Source organism: Strix uralensis, chromosome 1 (assembly GCF_047716275.1).
Source record: "Strix uralensis isolate ZFMK-TIS-50842 chromosome 1, bStrUra1, whole genome shotgun sequence".
NCBI lineage: Eukaryota > Metazoa > Chordata > Aves > Strigiformes > Strigidae > Strix > Strix uralensis.
This window is the reverse complement of record NC_133972.1, coordinates 62,416,121-62,439,215: the sequence shown is the minus strand read 5'-3', so window position 1 is coordinate 62,439,215 and position 23,095 is coordinate 62,416,121. Positions and strand designations below refer to the sequence as shown.

General features: G+C 40.2%; 1 protein-coding gene across 10 annotated transcripts in view; it reads left to right on the top strand.

Annotated features, from left to right (window-relative positions):
- Window positions 1–4,448: 4,448 nt before the first annotated feature.
- The window catches only part of RBM33 (RNA binding motif protein 33), a 102,798-nt gene continuing 84,151 nt past the window's right edge, over window positions 4,449–23,095 (top strand). For all 10 annotated transcript variants that reach the window (XR_012628954.1, XR_012628955.1, XM_074868756.1 and 7 more), the window contains exons 1-4: window positions 4,449–4,685; window positions 14,887–14,965; window positions 18,642–18,690; window positions 21,334–21,410. Coding sequence is in view for 8 of the 10 variants with exons in the window: in XM_074868756.1 (XP_074724857.1) it covers window positions 4,658–4,685; window positions 14,887–14,965; window positions 18,642–18,690; window positions 21,334–21,410 (233 nt within the window). In the remaining 2 variants the exon portion in view is untranslated. The remainder of the gene's footprint in view (window positions 4,686–14,886; window positions 14,966–18,641; window positions 18,691–21,333; window positions 21,411–23,095) is intronic.

Here is a 23,095-nt window from a genome sequence, read left to right as displayed (position 1 = left end):
TACTTTTTAAAGTCTTTCCTATTTCCTACTCTGCCTTTGCCCTTCTGGAGAACACACTCAAAGAGAAAGCATCTTTCAACTGTGTATATCTTGTAAAAGGTACTGCTGCCTCCTACGATTGCTGCCACTGCCAATAGGTCATAGATCAGGCCCAGTGGTACCTACAAGAGAGTGAATTTGCTTTTGCACCCCTCATTTGTAGACTTTAAATCCAGAATTTCCTGTCAGGTGTGACAGAACATTTGCTGCATCACAGGATATTGCTGAAATAACCCAAGACCTGTTTAGTGTCCGATTTGGAGGAACTCATCTGAAGACAGGCTTAACTTTGAAAGGAAGCCAGTACCTCAGAGTTAGATGTCACTTTGAGACATTCATCACAAGAAGGTTATGAGCCAAACCCATGACCGGACCACCCATCTCAGCCAGTGTGCCACACTAGGAAAACTCTGTCTGATTTTGCCAGACTAGAATGAAAGCTCACAAGAAGGTAACTGTGGTTAAAAAATAAGCCAGATGCACATATTCTCTAGGGAATTAGCAGCCACTTGCCATTGATAGCACTGTTCTTAATATCCTTTTATTAAGTGTTTAATGGAATTAAACTTCGAAGTCTGCTTTACTGGATTTCTGACTGGTGATTTTTAACCATTTGAGTGTGCGTGCAAAAAAGAATAATGATTTAAATAAAATACAGATTAAAAATGAATGTGCTTGCTCCAAAAATAAGCTACTAAGTATTTTGGAAAAAAATATTAATATCCAAAACCAGTGTAAATAAAACTGATAACGACTATTGCAGTGGAACCAGCTTGATGTATAGAAGTTGGGACACAACAATTTTTACCAAAAGGTTTCAAATAATCAGAAAAAAAGAAGTTCAGCATTATTCTCCCCAGCTTAGAGAGGGAAATCTGAGGTACCAGATGCAAGGCAACCTGCCCCAGTAATGCAGCAAGGGAGTGCAGAACCAGGATTACAGGTTTCTTGAGTTCTGGCTCAGTTATTTACTTAATCCCCTTGCAAGACAATCTGTTGCATTCCCAAATGCAGATGGATTTGCTTTGGAAGACACACGAGCAAATACATTATTTATGCAGAACTTCCGAAAGTCTTTAAGAAATTGATGATTAGTTCACATAAAGTCATCTTAATTCATGGATTCCAGAGGTAGCAAGTATGTTAACCCTCATTTACATGAGGTTTACCCTCAAAGACATGAGCATACTTGCTTTTTATAGCACAGGTTAGGTAGTATTGAGAAAAAGTTGAGTTTTTTATACAGAATCCAGAGCAACTATAGTTCCTGGAATTTGAAAACTCACAAAAATTCCCAGCTGAAGGTGAGTAGAGTCACCATACCTGTCTCTGTCGTCATCGTTTATATCCCTGTTCCACACCTGCTGCAATTCAGACATCTAGGAATGGTCACTTTTTCATACCAGAGCTATGCAAAATGGCTGAAAGGTCTGTATCTTAAGAAACTGAGTAATAGTGAACTATCCTGTTATTCCTCTTTAATATTGGATTGGTGTGTTAAGCAAACAGTAACTTGATTTGTGGTTGGACAGTCAGTCATGGAAAACAAATCAGATATTAAAATGAGCAAAAACATAAAGCATAAAATATCCATAAAATACACTCTTCTACATATCTGAGTGACACAAAGACACTCATTATGAATACTGCTTATGTTTAACACTTAATTTCCTAGCCTCAAAGAGAAGGGATACAGAGAATTATGACAAGAGAGCTGTGAATTGTAACAGGCTGCTGCTGAAACTGGCCAAGTCTTGTACTTCTCCTCCATCCAGCCTTTAAAGGGTCCAGAAATCTCCCTCCATTGCCATGAAATCCTTTTGTGTTGCAAACCAGCTACCAGTACCAAGGAAAGACCAATACCAAGGAGTGATGGCTGAAATCCTGGCCCCACTGAAATCATCATGCTTTTTTACCATTAATAGTAGTAGTATTCACTTCACTTACCACCTCCACATCAGGCAATCAGAGCTGGACTGATGGACTATGTATTAAATGACCGGCAAGCATTGCCTACTGATGGTCTATTTCCTAAATTAAAGTCAGAATTTGGCTGTGAGTTTGTAGGAATATGTAAAGAATAAATTTCTAGCTGTACAGTTGTGAAGAAAACCTAAAAAATGAGACCAAATGCAATGCAGAGATAAATCTGCAGGGAGCCCAGAACAAAGTGACATGAGAACTTCCCTATTCTCATAGCGAGGGTTTAATCAGATAATGCCGATAATTTAAATACTAACATTGTTAATTATTTCCATGAGGACATGTCCACCTGGGAAAGTTTTGCCGTTTACTTGAACTAGTCTTGTTATAGCAGGCTCCATTAAAATGTTTTAGATCAGATTTGGCTTCTTCAAAAGTAGTGTAACCTAAAAGTTTGTTTTATTTCAAGGCACAATTTTATACTGTGTTTAACCCGATCTAGGCAGAATGCCGCAAGTCCTGATTCCCCCATTAAAACTAGGAAAAGGCAGGAAGGAAACTCAAAAGCAAAACTCTTTTTGGTGAATCGCTTTTCTGTGGGATCAGTGGTCCAAACTGATCTACTCTGCAGCCACACGATCACTAGGTCCTTTGAAGAGGAGAGGGGGAGCACGTAGCTAAGCAGCCAGGAGGGAAGTGCTTAGAGAAAGGGCTAGCAGAAAAGGACTTTTAGCTTCAGTGAAACTGGATTTAGCATGTTATGACACCGAGCCTGTAAAGTATGTAACCAGATGAAGTTTGAGTCGAGAAGCAAGAACTACATGGCCTGAACTGTTTTAATTTAGTTTATGCAAGCATTAACTTTCCTGCATGTTCAAGTCTTAAAAGATGGAGGCCGCAAATCTATCTAACATAGCCCAAACCATCCCTTTCATGGTGTATTTTAATCTCATTAACTCATGGGGGTTCTTTTCCCACTCAAGCGGCAGCTTAACTTGGGGCCTCAAGCTGAACCTACGACCTGCTGAAGTCTCAATGTGGCCCAACGTTGTAGGAGATGACTTGTAACTCCCTGGAACAGGGCCTGCAAGAAACAAGGACTGAGAAAAACAGCCTGAGAAAGAGGTAAGGGATGAGGGGGAGCGGAGGCCCTCCGACCCGAGGAATGTCTCAAACACACGCAAGTAGCAAAACTACAGTCACGGGCTGGATAGTGTGGAGTTTGGAGCTGATAAGGCTGCCGGGATAGCACAGGATGCAGCTGGAGGAGGGAGCCCTGTGAAGGCAGGATGGTTCTGCTGTGGTGCATCTTGTAAAGTTTCGAGGGCCATCTGTCTGGTGAATGACCTTTGCTCATTATCCTTGAAATGCATATTAAAGTTGACACCCCTGCATATGCTAATGAAGATTAACAAGATCATGCTAGTTACATCATCCCACGAAGCACCTTACCCCTCCCTATACATGGGGTATGTAGATGTATCAGTAGGTCAAGCTAGGGGAGGGACCCAAGGAAAGTGTGTATAAAATGAGGGGGGGTGTGAGGAGTGAGAGGGAGAAAGACGCACAGAGAAGTGAAGATGGATGCATACTTGGGCCCTCCTTGGAGGGACCGACACAGGAACCCAGATCAGTGATCTCTACTTCTGCCTCTCTTTTCTTTTTTCCCTTTTTCCATATTATCATTAGGTAACACGAAACATACTATATCGCTTGCCAGAATTCTTTATATACTTAGTTATCATGCATCCAATTAGTACGTTGTGGGAATGTCTGGACTTTGAGACTTGTCTCACCGTTGTCCACTCTGCTGGGGATTTAGGAACCCAAGTTACTTGTCTCCCTCGTTTGAGTGGGATGTGACAAATGTGACCTGAGCATTTTGGGGGTGTGGTGAGCAGCCTCCCGCTTTGACAAGACACAGCTACAGATCCTCCTCAAGGAGGGCTGGGAGCGCTAAAAAGCGGCGCCTCTTTCAACCGTCCCCACTCCCCACTATTTGTCCCGCTGAGGTACAGGCACCGCAGCCGGCTGGGCCGCCGCCGCACAGAGCCAGGCCGCAGACAGCAGCCTCCCTCAGGGCCGGCGGGCCTGCTCCCCTGAGGGGGAGGCTAGGCCCAGACGCTGCGGACTACCCGCAGGGACGCGGGCACGGTGCGGGACCACTCGGCCCCGGCCCCGGCCCCACGGCACGACTCCCGCCCACCCTGCCACTCGCGCGGCTCCCCCGCCCCACCCCGCACGCATGCACGCACGCGCACCCCCGCCCCTCCGCGGTGGCACGTGCTACGCTGTGGCGCATGCGCGCTCCTGCCCAGCGCGGGCGGCCGGCGCCGCCGTGAGGAGGCCGTTCGGCGCATGCGCAGAGGGCGCGGAGGCCGGCCGGCGAGCGGGGCACCTGGGTCCCGGCTAACCAACCAGCGGCGCCCGCTGCCCGCCCCCCCCCGCGAGGGAGGGCCCGGTCCTCCGCCATCCCATGATGCAGCGCGGGGGCGGCGGCGACGACAGCGACGGTGGTGGCGGCGGCCGCCATGTTGTGGTAGTTTGTTGTTCTCCTGCGGTGGGTGCGTGCGGAGGGGCGGCGGGAGGGGGAACCGCCGGGCGCTGAATCCGAGCCCTTCCCCGTCCATCCGCTCCTGGAGGCGGCACAGTGTCGCTGCCGGGAGCCGCCGCCGCCTGGGCAAGGTGAAGAGCCATGGCTGCCGCTCTGGGAGGAGGCGCAGGTGGGTGCCGAGGCCCCGAAGGGCTTTGCTTGGGGGCGGGCAGGGGGCTCGGGGGCTTCGTGCGGGCGGGGGGGGGCCGGCTGCAGCGCGGCGCGGGACCTGGCTGGCGGAGAAGGGGAGCCGTGGGCTGCGGGGCCTTCCTGGGGCGGTGGCGCCGCCGCCCCCCGCCGCTTCTTGTCTCTCGCCTGGGCGGGGGCGGCGGGTTTGGCGTACTCGGGGGTGCCGGTGGGGCGCGGATCGGGTGGGCCCCGCGCTTCCGGGGGGCAGCTGGAGCTTCCTTGGCACTGCAGGGTCCCAGGGGCTCGTCTTTTGCTAGTGGCAGTTGTCGTCGTGCGGTGATGGGAACTGTTGTCTCCCCTTGGCTGGGCCAGTGCTGGGAAGGGGCAACAGCTTCATCCCTCACCACAGGTGCAAGACCTCCGCGTGGGATGAATATGTTTATTTAGAGACATTCATTCCCATAGTTTTTACAGCTACAGTGTGTGACCTGTTTGAATAATTTATTTCTCATCTGGGGAGCAGTTATAATTTATTTTGCAGACTACCCAGAAGCAGAACGTCTCACTTGGAAAGTGTAAAGTGAAGTCAGTGCTTGACCCCAGGACTCTCAGGCATGCCACTGCTCTTCTTGACTAAGGACACTTCTCATAGCATTTTAAATGACAACTCAAAACCCTCTGTGGTTCTGATTGGTATATTAAGTAGATTTTTAAAAAGAAAACATTTGGTTGAGTGATTAAAAGACTTGCAGGGGTCACCCTGGTGTGTTCGACAGAGACACAGTTAAGAGAACATGTCTGTTTCTGGTGCTGTGGGCCTTGTTTTCACTAGGAACAACAGTTTTGATTAAATATTGGTCAGAGTTGTCAGTTGGCCCACTTGTCCTTGTCTGTACAAAAGTTTGTGATGATTTTAGTCTTTTTTTCTGTCAGGTGTCACAGAGAAGAGTGTGTCTTGCCCTTGTGATCACTCACCTAAGTGGTCAGACTGCTTGCCATTGTTAGCTTCATTGTTAACAAAGTACATAAACACAATGAAATTTTCTACTAAAGTAAATGTTACAAAGAAACTCCTAAATTTAGGACTTGAGTTTGGGAAGAAGGCTAGGAAGAACAGCACTGATTGGTAAACCAGTAAATATTTTAATATCTTAGGTACTGTTTTAATTATGTTAAATATATTACAATGTTATATTGTTATTTTACAAAAACATTTTTGCTAGTTTCTGTGGTTCAGATCAGTTATATGTCATGTGGAAGTAAACTTTGCATGCATGTTCTATCTGGAAGTTTTTTTTTGTAGTATTATGAGGACAGAGTAAAGTGTTGCTTTGGAAGCATTTTGGTTCTTGTGTTTAAAACTGCAAGTTGAATGATCATGCTCTCATGTACAAAGGTCTGTGCAGCAGACAACCTTCAACTAAGTGGTGAAACTGCAGTTTCAAGACAGTTTTTTTGCTGTGGAGTACCATTTGTGACTAACCATGAATTAGGATCCCTTTGTACTAAGTGGGCACAAGCAGTTTATTCAGCCTTAACACTATGCTGATGGTGGCCAATTAAATACGATCCTTGCCCCATATAAAGTGTTTGTTTAGTCTAGGTGATCACTGCTCAGCACTTGCCTGAAGAAATCCAGAGGTATCACACACTTCTGTCTGTATGACTAGTGAAGGAAAATTCCTGGCTGAAGTTGTTAAATACACTTTTAAAACCGAGTGAAAAAGCCTAGAACTTACAGGAATGGTATATGCAACTATTCTTGGAAAGGGAGTACTATCCAAAGTTAATAGTGGTAACAAATGGGAAAGAAGCCCAGGACTAAGTCGTTTTTTGGCTTAAATGGTTTTGGTCAGTTAAACTTTTAGCTGTAGGAACTAATGTTTTGGATTTAGTTTTTGGCTTTTTGGGGGAGAGGGAAAGACTTTAAAATGTGGAAATAACAGCACGCCAGTATTTTATTAAAAAAAAAAAAGGCTATAATGATTGGTGAAGTAGTACAGAATAGGTCTTGGAAAAATAAAGAGTGTTAATTTGATGACATTGCAGGGTAGCAGTTCACAAACTGAGGTAGTTTTGGCTTGGAAGATGCAGATTAAAGTTTAAATCTTCTGTAAGGATATGTTGTAAGGCTGAAAAATGAAATGTGAAATGCTTATGTCAGCTGAACATTTAAATATATTTGATGGAAGGGAGGTGATTTGTCTGTTGGACAGCATGTGTGGAGTTATTGGTTGTTTATAATTTTTTAGGTTCTTGGGAAATACTGGCTTGATTCATAAGAATAAGGTATTCATATGTACTTTTGTGACCAGATACTCTTGTTGGTGCAGCTAAGCTTTCCAAGGGTGAAGGTAAAGGCTCTTTTTGGGATAGGTTTCACAAACATAAACTCGAAAGTTTTCAAGTGGTGGTCTGTGAGGTCCCAGGGAGTGATTCACAGCTTTGTATTACTTCATAAATTCCTCTGCTGTGGAGCTTGATTTAACTTAACTCTAATTCTAGAATGCCTGTATTGAAACATAGAAGCTCAAGGTTGGTGTGCTAGTGACCAGGGACTTTGGGGGCTTACAGTTGCTCATTAGTCCATTGATATGGTTAAGACAGTGTTTCCCAAACTTTGTTTCAAACTTTTATATAAAAACAGAACCAGAGCAAACATGTTGAATGTTGATTAACATAATCTTAGTTAAAGGGCAGCTACAAAGAGGTTGAAGGCTCTCTCTTCACAAGTAACCACATAGAGAAGACAAAGGGCAAGAGCTACAAGTTGCACCAGGAGAGGCTTCACTCAATATGACAGACTTTATTTTTTAGAATGAGAACAATCAATCGCTGGGAAAACCTCTCCAGGCACATGATGGAGAGAGACTCCATCACTGGAGGTTTTCAAGATGTGATTGGACAGGGTGCTGGATAATTATCTCATATATATAATCGTATCATAATATCTCATCTAGGTTCCCTTTCTCATGAAAGGTTTGACCAGATGGTCTTTTGAGGTCCCTTCCAACCTGGGCTGTTCTATGATTTCATGATCATCTGCTTATAGTGTAACATAACAACTGTGTTGCATATATGCTGAAATTTTTCCTTGGTATTTACTGCAATCAGTTTACAGCTAGATTTTAATCTCATTTAGGGAGAGATGATTACAAGGTAGACAACAAACCATCACTAAAACAAAGCAAGGAGTGCTTCTTATCTTGATTGTCTGTCATACTGAAGTAAGGGAAAACTATTGTAACCTTTCTTCCTTTCAGGTTAATTCACTTCTTCAGTGGTCTAGAAGACTGAGTGTAGATATCCTTGGGGTGTGAATCATGACAGGGGATGGGGCAAGGGAGAAACTGAAGAAGGCCCCAATCTATACATGTCTACCCCATGCTCGTGCTGGAGTCCTGTACCAAGAGTAGCTGAATAGGTGTTTCTCTACCTCTGATCCTGTTATGTTATTCTTCCAGCTTGAACTTTAGTTAAAATGAAGTTAACCTGATGACAGCTTATCTGAGGGCTGCTGTTGTGCTCTCAGCAATGTAGTGGCTTCAAAAACCTCTTGTGAAGCTGTTGATAAAAATTGGAAGAAAGCTTATACTGCTAGCACAGCAAGCACCTTTCTCTGTGTTGTGGGTCACTATCCAATTCAAAGATGTAGTAAAAATTCTCCAGTGTGACAAATTCAATTGAATTTGTCATGCTTCAGGCTATTCGGCAGCAGCATACAGGGACTGGAAATAGATTCTGCATTTGTGTGTAGATGAAAGTGGCTGGAGTGCTGGGTGTGTTTTGGTCTCTGTGGGTATTGCATCCTACTTTATTAGGTGGACTGATACAACTGGTCACTATAACTTGGAGTTACACGTAATGGAATATTCATGCACTAAAACTCCTCGTAAGTGTCAAAGGCCTATAGAGTTTACAATTAATGGAATACAAATATATGATCACAGGTTATTGTACTAGCTAAGGGATAGTGCCAAAAGACATTACTACTTGAATGAGCTTGTGGCAGGCAGATTTGCTTTAAAGCATAACAATTTTTAATCTCTTTATGCTGCTTTGACAAGCTTTCACTGGAAGTTGCATTCTTCAGAATGTTTTCTCATTTCAGGTCATCTAAATTAAAATAGCCTTAGTATCACTTGTTTTTACAAAAGCCAAACCATGCTTTATGGCATCAAACACTAAACCTCAGATCTTGGGTCACATAGAACTTGTCCAGTTTATGATGATGATTGTCACTGACTTGACCAAAAAACCTCCCAAGTATGTAATGTGATTGGTTCTGTGTTATATTTTACTGTAATGCAGCTTCAGTTTTAACTATAACTTTTGATGACTGTGTAAGATTCTGGAGAGTTGCAGTTTCTCATCAGTGTCCAAAGCCATGTGGGAACTGAGTTCATGTGGATTTCATTTAAACTCTTGGCCTTCATTCACTGTTAAGCATTTATGAGGCAAGGACTATGACACTTTAAAAATGTTTTTCCAAAGCAAATGTGTTTTCAAATCCAAGCAGACTTTGGAAAAGTTTTTTTGTGGCTTGGTGGTTTTTGGTTTAGATGTAGTTTATTTAAAAAAAAAAAAAGTACTATTTCTTTCAAGCAGTGGTTAGAGAGCTTCAGTTCCAGGCAGCATATCAGAATCAGTTCTGTTCTTGCTTATTGATAGTGACTTGCTTTGCATCATGATAAACTCCCTAAAAAAAAGTTGGTTTTGAGAAGATAGAAAGAACTTCTCTTGTAGAAATTAATTTTTCCACTTTATTTCTTTAAGGAAACTACACTATCCCATAGGAGTAATTTGGAAAGAAAACACAAAATACACAAGTTGAAGAACGTGTTAAGCAATTGTTATAAATATTTAGTCATTGAATACTTAAGGCTTCTATGAGTAATTGTGTACCAATGTAAAGATTACATCCCTGTTTCTGAACAAATAAACTAAGCTGTTCATGTCTGAGTGTGCTCTATTTGTGCACGTGTTCTTGTTATGCAGTAGTAGGAGTGAATGTGATTTTTATGATGAGGTAGAGAGCTTGATTATTTGTAATAAATGGGACTGGATTCACAATGTGCTTCATAACATGTCAGGTTTACATCACGGACTGAGGTTCAGGAGTTCCTGTTGACCATGTGTTTTTATTGCTAGGTGCTGTTGCGGTTTGTTACCAGAAGTTTTCATTCAGCTGGTGTTAATAGTACAGTTACACTGCTGGCCTATGTTTTAGACACAGCTGTTCCTCGTGAAACCTGTTATTCTTCTGTATTGTGTAGCAAGAGATACCAAAATTCAGATCGCTATTGGGCGGAAACATAGGTCTGTTTTTAAAGGGTATGATCAGTTCCTGCAAGTTGAGGCGTTACAATACCTATGTGTTGCGTAACCTTTTACAATGAAATATGAATAAAAATATTATTTGAAATAAACTATTAAATACAGATAAGCTGGTAAGCTGTTTTTAATCTGGAGACTTGTGCTTGAAATGCTGTCAAGTTGTCATGTTGAGTGTTTTAAATATGATATCAGGGAATGGGATAGGTCAAGATGGACTTGTTCAGCATTAAATCTAAGCATAGAGAAGTGATGTGTTTTTATGTAGTAAATGACTTTTTTACTCTTATTTTCTTTTTTAATAGCTCACTTACCTGTTCTGCCCAAAAGCAATGCAGCTTAGTTACCTTATTTAAAGACCTGTTGGGTAAACAGTGCATAATACTTTTTTATCCATTGAACTATTGAATCATTGTGGCATCTCCATCTTGTTTTGGATAAGGAGAAATCTTTGATGCTCTTTCAATGCCTAAAACTAATAGTATGTTTTATGTTCGTGATGGTGTAATACTGAAGCGAACCAAATTACAGAACTTTGAACTGTTAAGGTTTATGAGACAGCATGTGGTTAGTGTTCCAGAAAGTGTGCAGGTGTATTTCTAGAAAGATGAACGGTGCAGTCATCAAATGTTTTTTCTAGTCCAGAAGTTTTGGCCATCTCATTGCAGTAAAATACTCCCGTCTTAGCAACAGTTGCTATGTAGGACTACCTTTTTAGGCTATGTTGGTACCATTTTAAGACATTAAGAGCTCTGCAGTGTTCCTGCTGATTCACCTCCTACGCTTGTGAGACTTAACTGTGTAGCTTAGGACTTCCATTTTACGTGGAAAAATGATTAGTGAAGGTTTTATTGAAAGGGTGTCCACAGAGTTAGAAACTACCATCAGCATAACCGAAGAGGAAATGAGGCTTGTATTTTGTGGATTTCTAGTGTGAATGATCTGTTCCTGTTAAGCAGGAAAAAAGATAACAGTTCAGGGCATATATCATAAAACCAAAAAATAAGCTGTATGGAACAGCTTATAGCTCTGCTGGTGCTACACCAGGGTAGGTATAAAGCAGATAGGAACCTTTTAGTGTGAGAAACCAAGTGTGTTTGACTCTGTGCTTATTCTGGTTCTCAGCTGGCCAGAGCCTTGTGAGACAGACTGGTCTAACAAAACAGCCAGTGTTAGTCTCTGCAGCATCCTGCAATTTCTCTGTCACTTTGATAATAGCAATTTTCCTAGAGCTGCAGTAGGAAGAGCCAAGTGGTGGATTATTTATTTTGTTTTCTTCTATAACTGGCCTGGCCTGCTTCCTTATTCAGTTAGTGCTTTTTTGATATTTGATAGGTCTTGGTTTTTTTTTTCCTTCTAGTGGTGCCTGAAAGTTAGAGGGGGTTTACTGTGTTTGGTGATCACCTGTCAGGATTTTCCAGTTGATACTCAGCTAACACACAGAGATCTTGGTGAGCTTTGCCATGAGAGCCTTGAAGTGAAAGGAGGAGCCATAGCCATTGCATGTCTTAGCAACAGTTGCTATGTACGACTGCCTTTCTAGGCTGCACTGAGACTGCTGGAAGAAATACAAAACATCACTCCAACTCCTACAATGGACATTTCCTGCTTAAAAAGCTTATGTTCATGGATTCGCCCCTGCCCTTTTTTTTTCTTCTCACCTCCCACACAGTAGTACTGAAAATTATTTTAAAAAAAATTATCTTTGACTGTTGCTCTCAGTGGTTTTGTGCTCTGCTGATGCTGAGTGTTCCTCTTCCTGTACATGTTAATGTTTTACAGGCACTTAACCACGCTTGACACAGACATTGACTTACAAGAGTTTCTCAAGGAGAAACATCCATAAATGTTATGTTGATTGTTGTTTACTGATATCTTTCAATGTTATTGCCTAGACAAGTAGAAGAAAATATGAAAATATATGTAGTTTCAGAAATGGAAAAAAAATGATGCCTCTCTGAGGTTTGCTTGGTATCACATCGCACTGTGGGTGTAAGGCCTCTGTTGTGTCCACTGCAGTGCTTGCGATCTCACAAATGATGAAACTGGCAATGAATGCCGTTTGTAGATGTGTGACTGTTGTGACCTCCTTTGCTAAAGGAGAGCTACAGCCTGCTTTGGGCTCTGACAACACTTAATGTCAAAATGGCATAATTTGTAATGCTCATTGTCAGTGTCAGCTGTCACAGAACAAATAAGCATAAAAAAGAAAAGCTGGCTCCCTCTGTCCCAAAGATCTTTATATTGTAAGTGTGTGATGTGACAGAGAGACAAGAGATGAGAACAGGGAAGTGGCAGGGACATGTGGAGTAGTTCTTACAAGCTGCAGTCACCACATACAGGTTGACCAGTAATTTTTGAGGCTTTTGTGTGCATCATGCTATAGGGAACTTGTGAAAAGGACTTTTCATGGATGTAATTCAGCTTTGGATTTTGGTAGGAGTTGCTCATAAATAAGGAATAGGACATGAGAAATTTGGAGGGGTTGGAAAAGCTGGAGGGTGAAGATTCGTGATGTTGGCTGCAACTAGAAACTTGGCAGGAACTTGGACCTTTTGGTATTGTTTCTTTGCTAGCACTAATGCTAGGTTGGAGCACTTTTATGGCCATCAAACTTAACTGTCTGGCCTGGAAAAGTACTATGAATTATACTGAAGAGTGTTTCTTTTTGCTGTAGAGAGATCTCAACAGAGAAGAAGGGTTTGGCATGTAACTTTATCTAGATTTAAGCCTGGCTGACATGAAGGTCCCTCTGTGTGAGAATTGTGTGCTGAAGAGCTAAGATCTTGTCTGCAAGCAGTGGTTTATAATACAGCACTCTAGTTCTAAAAGTGGTGCCTGGTATGAAAAAATATGGTATCTTGCAAGCAAGCAGGCGTAACTGAAAGAGAAGTTACTGTCTTCCTGGTGGTGGTCGTTGTCTTAAGCTGTGTTAGTCAATATGTGGACGCTCATATTTTGGGTTACTGCAAAACCAGTTCCATTACCTTAAAAAATAAGTCTCTGGACGTGATTGCATCAAGTCAGCGGAATACTGCAATCCAGCTGTAAGAACAATGACAGTGCAGGGTATTTGTGCCCTTAAAATGGCAATGCGTTAAGATGATCACTGCAGCATGGTTTTGAATGACCATAAGGAGAGCAGCGTGGTGTTTTTTTCAGAGACCGCGAAATTGGATAATTTAGTGTTTAAGAGAAAGATAGTAAATGCTTGTATATGTGTCTGGCTTTCCCCTGTGGGTGAGATAGGAATTGTAATAGGAGGAGGTTGCAATATGTAGATGTTTGAGCAGAGAAATGTAAAACAACTGTTCCAATGGTGTTAGCCCATGTAAATTAGCTTAAATATAGAAGATTAGTTAAAATATAGAAGTATCTGTAGGCAGTAAAGGGGGGAACCTGATCAAGGGAGATTGTTTTTACCTACTGTTCCAAAACAGAAGAGTTGCCGCACTTGTGTTGCATTGTAATTCACACTGAGCAGTCTTATTTTCATAGCTATTTATGATTGAAATTTCTGGCATGAAAGCTCTTAATTTAGTGATGTTGCAAGAACTGAGTTTTCTCTTCTTACTGTTTTTGCCTCCTTTTAAACTTCTATTGGTTACACCTGTGTTGATTATATGAAGTAAGAAGTGAATGGGTTTGACATTGCATGTGGGGAATATTTACTAAAGGACACTGGGTTGGGTTTAAAATGCTAAAGACAGATTTGGTTTTGAAGGTTCATTAAAAAAAAGCAAAGACAAAATCTCAGTTGATCCTTGGTATTGTACTTGGTCAAAAAGTTGAGTGCGAATAGTCAGGAGAATGACTGGATATATGGCATCTTGGTGATCACCGATTCAGACTGCAAGGGCTGGATTGCTCAACCCCCTGTATTTTGCATTAAACTGCAGCCGGTTTCCCCCTGTGTTGAGCATAACTTTTATTTGCTGATTTGTCTGACTCTCACAAAAGTCATTAAAATATGTGAAAAGACACTAAATCCAGGAGTGCATTCTCTGTTGGGCTGTAGCTGCAGCACAGGGAGTGAGAGTTGAGTGTTTCTGAAGGTATGTGCTTCCAGTTTATAGATGATGGGATATCTGCATGTCTGACAGAGCAGTTGAGCTTTACATTTCTTTTGCAGATAAATGGAAGACTTAATATTTTTAACTAGCGAAGTTGTCATTTGCAAACTAAGCTATACAAGAGTAATTTGTGATTTGATAGGCTGAAGTGAAGGTACTTGTTGAGGGAAATATATGGAGCACCAGTTTTATCTTGGAAGGCATGTGCGTGCTTAGATATACAGTGTAACCTGCTTCACTGACTTCTAGTGTTTTTAATGCCCCAGTTGAGGTAATTGATGGTGTATTACACCTGACTTCCCTCTTTTGTTTTGAGTTGCTGGTACTGTCCTGCCTTTTGCTCACCTGAGGCTTACTCCTGTATTCAAAGTGCCTTTGCAGGCCCAGTGTGGGTAGATGGGCTTGTGGCCCCCAAGGCAAGCAGAGATCTGGCAGACATGGTTCCCTTCACCTTCATTGCACCTCAGTTTTATGAATTTCTGGGCAGCTGCTGTCTCTGGAATGACCTTTGTTGGCAAAATTTTCCAGTGATTTATTTATCTTGTGCTATATCTGTTTTCCTTGTCTCATCCTTGCCTCAATAGTGAAAAGAGGGAAAGCTGTATAGTATTGGTTTTGATTATTGAAGCGTGTTGGTATTTATCTGTTTTCCTCATGTTAACATGGAAATTAGAAGAAAGGTATTTTTGCATCTTTTGAAAAACAACACCCCCTCCTAAAAATCCCACCTATGTGGTTGCTTCAGAAACCTTTCATTTCAGTAAGAATTATTTAATGTAGTCACCTTCTTTACAGATGATGACTTTGATCAGTTTGATAAGCCTGGTGCAGAAAGGTCTTGGAGAAGAAGAGCTGGAGATGATGACTGGGACAGGTAGGTAGAATATTTTCATGTTCAGTTTCTGTATGCTGAATTACATTGCTCTGTTATTGCATTCTGGCATGTTGAATTCTAACATTTAGAGTAGAGCACATTTAGATACTAATGAAGATGTTGGTTGTTATGCATGTGTCAGCCAATGCTAGACTTGCCAAACATATACTTGCCTTGAGGAATATAGAGAGCACTATGAAGAGATACCATTTAAAATTGAATAAATACAAAGTATTTGTGGTGTGTAATTAACTTTGCTATTAATGTCCTGGTTTTGATTTTAAATATTTTTATATTATTATATAATTTTATAGTTATTATTTATTTTATATTTATTATTATTTATTTTATATTTTTGTTTAAATATTTTTATATTTTGAATATTATGAATATATTTTTTGTTTTTTTTACAATGGTATCTAATAGAATATTAGTTTATTTACATGTGTTAGTATTTTTATTATTATTTTTTAATTATTCTTTTTAGATTGCTAAGCTATCTCTGGAAGTGTTAGGTTCTGTGGTTGCCTGGGCAATTGCAAATGCTGTACAAATGCACATGGATATGTTGTTGTCTAATGCAGTTGCTTGAATTTTTTTAACTACTGGCCTAATTTAGTATAGGACACAGTTTCTTGAAGATGGAAAAAAGGCTAAATGAACCCAGTAGACTTGGATATTTTAATCCTTCATGCTTGCTTTTGCAACCTAAATCACTTTTTGTGGGGGAGGGTGAAGGGGTTATGCTGTTAGTCATACATCTTGATCAACCGTCAGCTCTTACTGTGGTGTTACCTAACTGAGTCCCATCCCCCAGTCATTTAAATAATTTTGAATTTCCAGCTCTCTTTCCTTTCTCAAACACTGGAGGATCATAACTGAGAGTTGGAGGGCCCCTGTTATTTGGGAGTACAAATGTAACATTGTTCTTGGAGAATTTTTCCCATTATATTTTTTTACAAATTCTTTTCCTGAAACACTTGTGTCCTTGCTACTGCTCATGTTTAATGAGCCATGCTCATGAAATTGGAGGCCAGAAAGGGCCAGTCTGACGTCTTTATCACGGGCTGTTAATTTATACATTTATCTCTAAGTAGCCCAAAGCTTGGATTTGGGAAAAGCATGCAGTTCTGGTGCAATCTTGTGAGATGACAGGGCTGATTTAGTAGTTGACTTTTGCTGAAATTCGCTTGTTCTGACCAGTCTCTTGAGATTCATTTCTCTACACTGGCAGAAAACTTTCCACTTTTTGTCATCTGTCTTTATTATTGTTTTCTCTTCCTCATTTGGTGGGCTGAATTTACTTAGTGGGGAATGTTGAATATTGGGAGTTGAGGAAGAGGAGGAAGTGGGTCCATCTTTTGAGAGAGCAGTGAACTTAACTCTGATTTCCTATAATTGTGGTTTTGGAAAGACCTTTGTGTCTTGCTGATAGTGAGGATGAGTTGCCCTTAAGTATCACAGATGTGTACTTTTATTCCCGTTTAATTTATTTTATGTGGCTTTGTTTGGTATCAGATTGCAACCATTCATTTGTCTGTTTTTCTCAGCTAGCCTAAGATCTATTGGTATCTGGTTTAATTTTTTTTTTTTTTTTTTTATAGTCAGATCTGGTAATTCTGGTCCCTCTTCTTTCTGATAGATAACTTCAGATTTGGCTATTTTAAAGGAAGCTTAAGATAGGTCTACTTTACTGTGCAGGCTTTTCACTGTTGCTCTTACTCAAAAAATCACCAATGGTGATTTTTCTTTTAATTTATCAATGAAAATATTGAATGACATTGAGTATTTTGATAGGTTTTGAGAGGTATTCTATGAAACACTTATGAGCATCATTTATGTGCTAGTGCTAATTTTGACTGTCAAGTAATAAGTCAAAGCTTTTAAAAATCTAGAATATGTATGCAATTACTTCTTTTGAACAAGAACCACATTGAAGATGTGTTTTACTAATGTGTTCAATAGCCCTAGCTATATTTAGATAATTAATTTTTGGCTTTCTTTTCCATTCCTTTTTGATCTGAATTTCTTAGTACCTAAACTTGCTTTTCATCTTTGAATGCTGCTGTAACACATGCTCTTGCTGTCTTTTGGAATGTCTCTAGTGCAGTTTTAATAAAAGCTGTCAGTGGTGGACCATGGTGCTGGGGAAAGTTCCAAACGTTTTGGTGCATTTGTCAGATTATTGGCAATTGAAGAGATTAGTGACTTTTTCCTACTTCAATTTTGACTCTAAATTCTTCTGAAAACATTTCTGTTATGTAGAGTTTTCTGTCTCTGAAATAAAGGGCTTAAATTCTAGTCAGTTTGTTCTTTGGAATGTATGATATATCTTGTCTCCTAATTTTTGTTTAATATTGCAGTGAGCACAATTGCTGTTTGTTAATTTGTTCAGTCATTCCTAGAACTGTTTGACATCAGTAACTATGGACAAATACTAATGATAACGTCCTATTTAGGGCTGATTTGGAATATCATCTGTTCTCCTCTAGCCCACAAGATTTTTATTCCCCCCCGCATTATCTGTACAGTAACCAGCTCTGAAAGAGATGTGTCAATCTACAAAAACAACTTTTAGCACTGATTTATGTCTTGGGATTGGCTTCCTCATTTTCAAGTATTTCCTATATAGTCTTAAGGAACTCTTATACATATTTCCATTCTGTTCACGTAGCCCATTTTCACTTTGGGATATTTAATACTTATGTAGTAGTTAAGGCATAGTTTTTTGGGAGTGTTTTTTTCTTTCTTTTAAGGTGTGCAGGTAAAAATACGTTCACATTCTTGATTTACAGCTCGTATTTCAAATCACTGGCATCTCAGTATTAGGACATGCATGTTCTAATACAGGCATTTGTCAGTAATAAGTTTTTATTATGAAAGGGAGAATCTGTTTATTCCTGTCACTAGATAATTCTTTCACTGAAGGAAGAATGAGATTAAGAAGTTGTCCTAAAGTTTAACTAATCTGTAGTTCTTTGTGTTGCATCCTATTTATGGGATAGATGCTATGTGGTGGCAGAAGTCCTGTAAGCCAGGTATTTCTGTGCTTCTTGATTTCTTAACCACACTTACCAAGATGGTGAAACATGCATTTAATTTTGTCATCCTACAAAAGTCTGTTTGACCTTACCCTCAACTTGAGGAGGAGGGAAATAAAGTATTTATGAAAGATCTAGGCCTAAGTGGCTCCCAAGCCAGCTGGCCTCCCGGTGACTCCTTGCTGAAGTGCAGCTTGGACCGTGTTGTGGCCTGTAGACTTGAGTCTTGCCCACAGGACATGACTGTCTCACTTGCTTCTTCCCTGGGGAGGTGGGAAACTGCAGTTTGGACAATATGCCCAAACATCCTTGAAGTGAAGGATCTAGAGCGGGGGACCTAGCTTAACAGTTTTAAATGCCTGCGTTTTGTCTAGGTTTATGTGCTGTGTTACAGTTGGAGGGTTATGGAAAGTAGAGCATATGAAAATGAAATGACTGCGCAACAACAGTCTTACTATGTATAGTCTATTGTTTCATTTCAAATATATACCTCCATTTTCAACTTGCTGAATGCTTTGCTAAAAAGATAGTTTTGCACAGACTTGGTGACAATTCTCCAGTTAGTTTTTTAAGGCCTATATCCTATATGGTGTTTGTTTCCTAAGGTTCAACTTAAATTTGTTAATGTTTTCCAGTGAACTTGATGATGACTTGCTTGGAGAGGATTTGCTAACTGGCAAAAAGGTAAGAAATGTGCGTTAAAGTGAATTGTTACAGATATTAAAATGTGAATGTTGTTCAACTTACCCACTTCAGTTATTTGGTATGGCCTTTTATGTAATTTATGGTCACCTCCCCAAAGCCTGACAGCCACAGGTACCCGAGATCTGCCCTGTTGCTGGAACACTCTGCACCTAGAGCTCTGTTTCCTTTTGTGAACTACCTCCAAGTGTGGCTTTTTAAAATATAACTTAAAAATGTTTTCTTTTTTCTGAGATAGTATTTCTTCTCTTAACACACGGTTCAGAAAGATGATTCCCAAAATCAGTTTCTCTGTAGCTCATATTGACTTAACAATTAAAAAAACAAAACAAAAACCAATTATGCCTCCTGAGTGCTGATTAGCATTCTGGAGAATTCACTTCGACTGCCAATTTCCTGGCTATTTTTTGTTACTCATCAAAATACCAGCAGTATTTACCAGAGAGTAAATAAAAAAACAATTGGTGGTGTCTGTTAAAGATCCACTCACTGCACACGATCCATTACTACTTGTGACAATTAGGCAAAGGATTTCCCCTTCTACAATGAGGGAAGAATATGGGAGCAGCTAGCATTAGAACATAAAGGAGTCCCCCTGTGTCTGCTATAGACTCCTCACTCTGATACTTATTTGCAAAACTGGACTAACTGAAAAGAACTAAATGTATGTTTGGATTTGCCAGATATCTGCAGGAGAAGACAGGGCTTCTGTTTGGGAAACCAAAACTGGCTAGTCATCTCTTTCTCCACTTTATCTGCTAAAGGAATTAATTGAGAAAATAAGTTTTAAAGTTTTAGTTGGAGTTGAATAGGTTTGTTAAGAAACCCAGATCTAGTAAAAGTTGAGTTTTAATTTATGTAGTTTTTATAATCACACTGTAAATGTTAGAAGTTAGCTTCTTGAAATTATTCTGTAAGTAATCCCTGTTAAAGGAAGTTCTTCTGCCTCATGAACATGAGCCAGCAGTGTGCCCAGGTGGCCAAGAAGGCCGATGGCATCCTGGCTTGTATCAGAAATAGCGTGGCCAGCAGGGACAGGAAAGTGATCTTACCCCTGGTCTCGGCACTGGTGAGGCCACACCTCAATTACTGTGTTCAGTTTTGGGCCCCTCACTACAAAAAGGACATTGAATGTCTCGAGCGTGTCCAGAGAAGGACAACGAAGCTGGTGAAGGGTCTGGAGCACATGTCGTACGAGGAGCGGCTGAGGGAACTGGGGGTGTTCAGTCTGGAGAAGAGGAGGCTGAGGGGAGACCTCATCGCCCTCTACAACTACCTGAAAGGAGGTTGCAGAGAGCTGGGGATGAGCCTCTTGAACCAAGTAATAAGTGATAGGATAAGAGGGAATGGCCTCAAGTTGCACCAGGGAAGGTTTAGACTGGATATTAGGAAGCATTTCTTCACAGAACAGGTTGTTAGGCATTGGAATGGGCTGCCCAGGGAGGTGGTGGAGTCCCCATCCCTGGAGGTGTTCAAGAGGTGGGTTGACATAGCGCTGAGGGATATGATGTAGTTGGGAGCTGTCAGTGCTAGGTTAATGGTTGGACTGGATGATCTTCAAGGTCCTTTCCAACCTAGACGATTCTGTGATTCTATGTACCGGTTTAAAAAATAAAGTGAAATTCCAGGAGGATAGGAATTGCAGATGTGTGTTATGCAGTTATCAAAAACATAAGCAGTTAACATTGCATACATCATAGTAGTTGAAACGTGAGTTGATAAAGCTACTCACTTATCTTAAAAAAAAAAAAATTATCTGTGTGAATTCTAACCAATACTGGATTTCCCCAATGTGTTATGTGTTCTTGTGCTTTTTCTATTCTTGTTTTCAGTTTGCTGTGTTACAGGGCACTGAGCAGTATCTGTGGGTATGGGCTCATGGTGGAATAATAATAGATTTCTCGGGAAGTTTTCCCTGAGCTATTTAGGCTAAACTTGTTTCTACTTAATCTCATCCCAGTACTTTTAGATAAATCTACCCTTGTATAACCTTTCTGCCCCTGTTACTTTAGGGGATGGAAATAATGTTGCTGAGCAAAACTGCAGTTATCTCTTCCTAATGGCTAATTATTTAAATACATAAATAGAAAACTGAAAGTATCATAGACAAATGAGGAGAAAAGGAACAATATTTTCTTCTGTGTTTTTTCTTCACTTACAGACATTATGGTTTTTCAGTTTTCTTCATATCATCATATCCTTTCCTTCAGTCTTCTGAGTATCTCTGCTCTTTAGAAACTGCAGTAACTTGGTGGGTTTTTTTGACGTGCCTAATGCATCAAGGTCACAAGGCAGTGTACTTAAGCAAACCTTTCTTTCTTTCTTTCTGGTATTAAGTGAGTTGTCATCTTTGGCTATATTTGGGAACGCATCAGGGCGGGGTTGATAGCTAGGCAAATTTGAGTTTTGTAAATTTCCATAAGACTGTCAAACATTTTCAGATTTGTTGTCTTGTGTAGCATATTTTTTCTCATTGAATTAGGTAATTTCATTGAAGATACGGTCTTAGTCTGGGATGTGTTCTTCATAAAAAATACTTAGTGTTCAGAAGTTTCAGTAGTTTCAGTAACTAGTTAGTTAAAAATTTATATCTTATGTTCATGATTGACTTTTTCTGAAACCTAGAACCAGTCAGACTTGTCAGATGAAGAGCTGAATGATGATCTTCTGCAAAGTGACAATGAAGAGGAACAAGAATTTCGGTATCTTTTCTAAATCTTGTGTTTTGGGTAACTCAAAGCTGTTAATGACTGCTACTACTGATAACTAATAATTACTAAACTGAAGTTATTGGTATATACTTAAAATTATTTTGCTTTTTACCTAGCCAGATACTTAATGGTGTATATATGTAATGTATTCAGTAGCATTGTTAGCATTTCAGTAAAATGATTTTTTGTTTATTTGAATCTAATAAATTTAACTCAAATCTATTAAAAAGGCTTATAAAGAAGAAACTGCATCATCTTCTGTGCACTTAGAATTATTTACAAATACTTACAGAGCTCTTATTCTGTGCCTTCTTGGTATCGTTGTAGACTTCCTTCTCCCATAAAGTAATTTTCTGCCATCTTTCTTTTAAAAATATATCTTACCTCCTAAGACCCCGAAGAGGGGAACTTCATAGTTTGTAAGGCTTCATTTGTGGCTTAAATATTTGTGTACAATTACATGGCAAATAATTTTCTTACAGAGTTTATAGGCTTGAGCAGGTACTTCCATGGGAGTTTACTGAGGATCCTGCCCTGTGAATACTCTGTGGTAATACAGCTCCACAACTGAATTATGGGCATTACAAGTCAAAAATTAGTTTCTTGACACTTTTACTTTTCAAGCTGAACTGAAGGAGGAAGGAGGATGCCTGTGATGCAGTAGCACTGTTGCTTTTAACAGCCTGTGTGTTTTCCCAGCTTTTCCTTATTGCATGCTATGTAGGCATGTCATCTGAAGGGGTATGAATATATATGTGTGTATATATCTGTGTTGTACATAGAGATATATATATATGTGTGTGTGTGTTGCTCTGAAATCTCCTTTCTATTCTTGGCTGGAATTAGGATAAGGAGTCCTGTCCTGTGTTGGATTGATGAGGGTGTGGTCAAGTACCTCAGATCATCATCAATCTCTCCCATTTGCTGCTGTTTCCTCCCTGCAGGAGTGAGGGTTGGACTGTTCCTTTCAAAATGGGGAATCCCAGTTACAGTCCTTGATGTTACTTCTCTGGATTTCCTCTTTGTGAGCCCTAGGTAGCCTATATGACTGCATGAGTAATGAGAAAGTATCTGAAGTGTGGTAATATTGCTCAGTGGAAGCAGGTTTCTGTAGACAAGTCTTGCATTTTTAGCAGTCTTATTGCTAGAGAGTGAGAGCCTTGGTCCGCTCCTTTCCCCTCTCCCTCTGTTTCCAAACTCATTTATGCCTCTATAGTTGGGAGGATAATGATAATCCCGCATAATGTTTTCATTTTCATGCTAAATCTTCTCCGTCTCATAGATGCAAATAGCTTAAAGCTGCCTGGATCTTGTATCCCCAAATTTAGGAAAACAGTGAATAATAGGAATGTAATAAAAAAAAAAAAAAAATCTTTGTTTTCCTTGTACCCAGAGCCCTCAAATCAAGAAGAGCTTTCCCCCCCTGCTTTTTTAACTAGTCTGCAGTTGAGTAGTTGCTCTTTTATGTGTTGATGGCACTAGCTATTGTAAACAGTATAGTCTGGAGGAAAAGCAGAACTCGGAATTTAAACTTGCCAGTTTTTGTATTGATTTTTTTTCAGTGTCTGTGCCAGTGCTATTACTAAGCTAGAATAAATCTTAGGCATTTAAATGACAGTTCTTGACTATATATTTTACATTAAGTAGAACATTAAATCTGTCATAAAAATATAAGT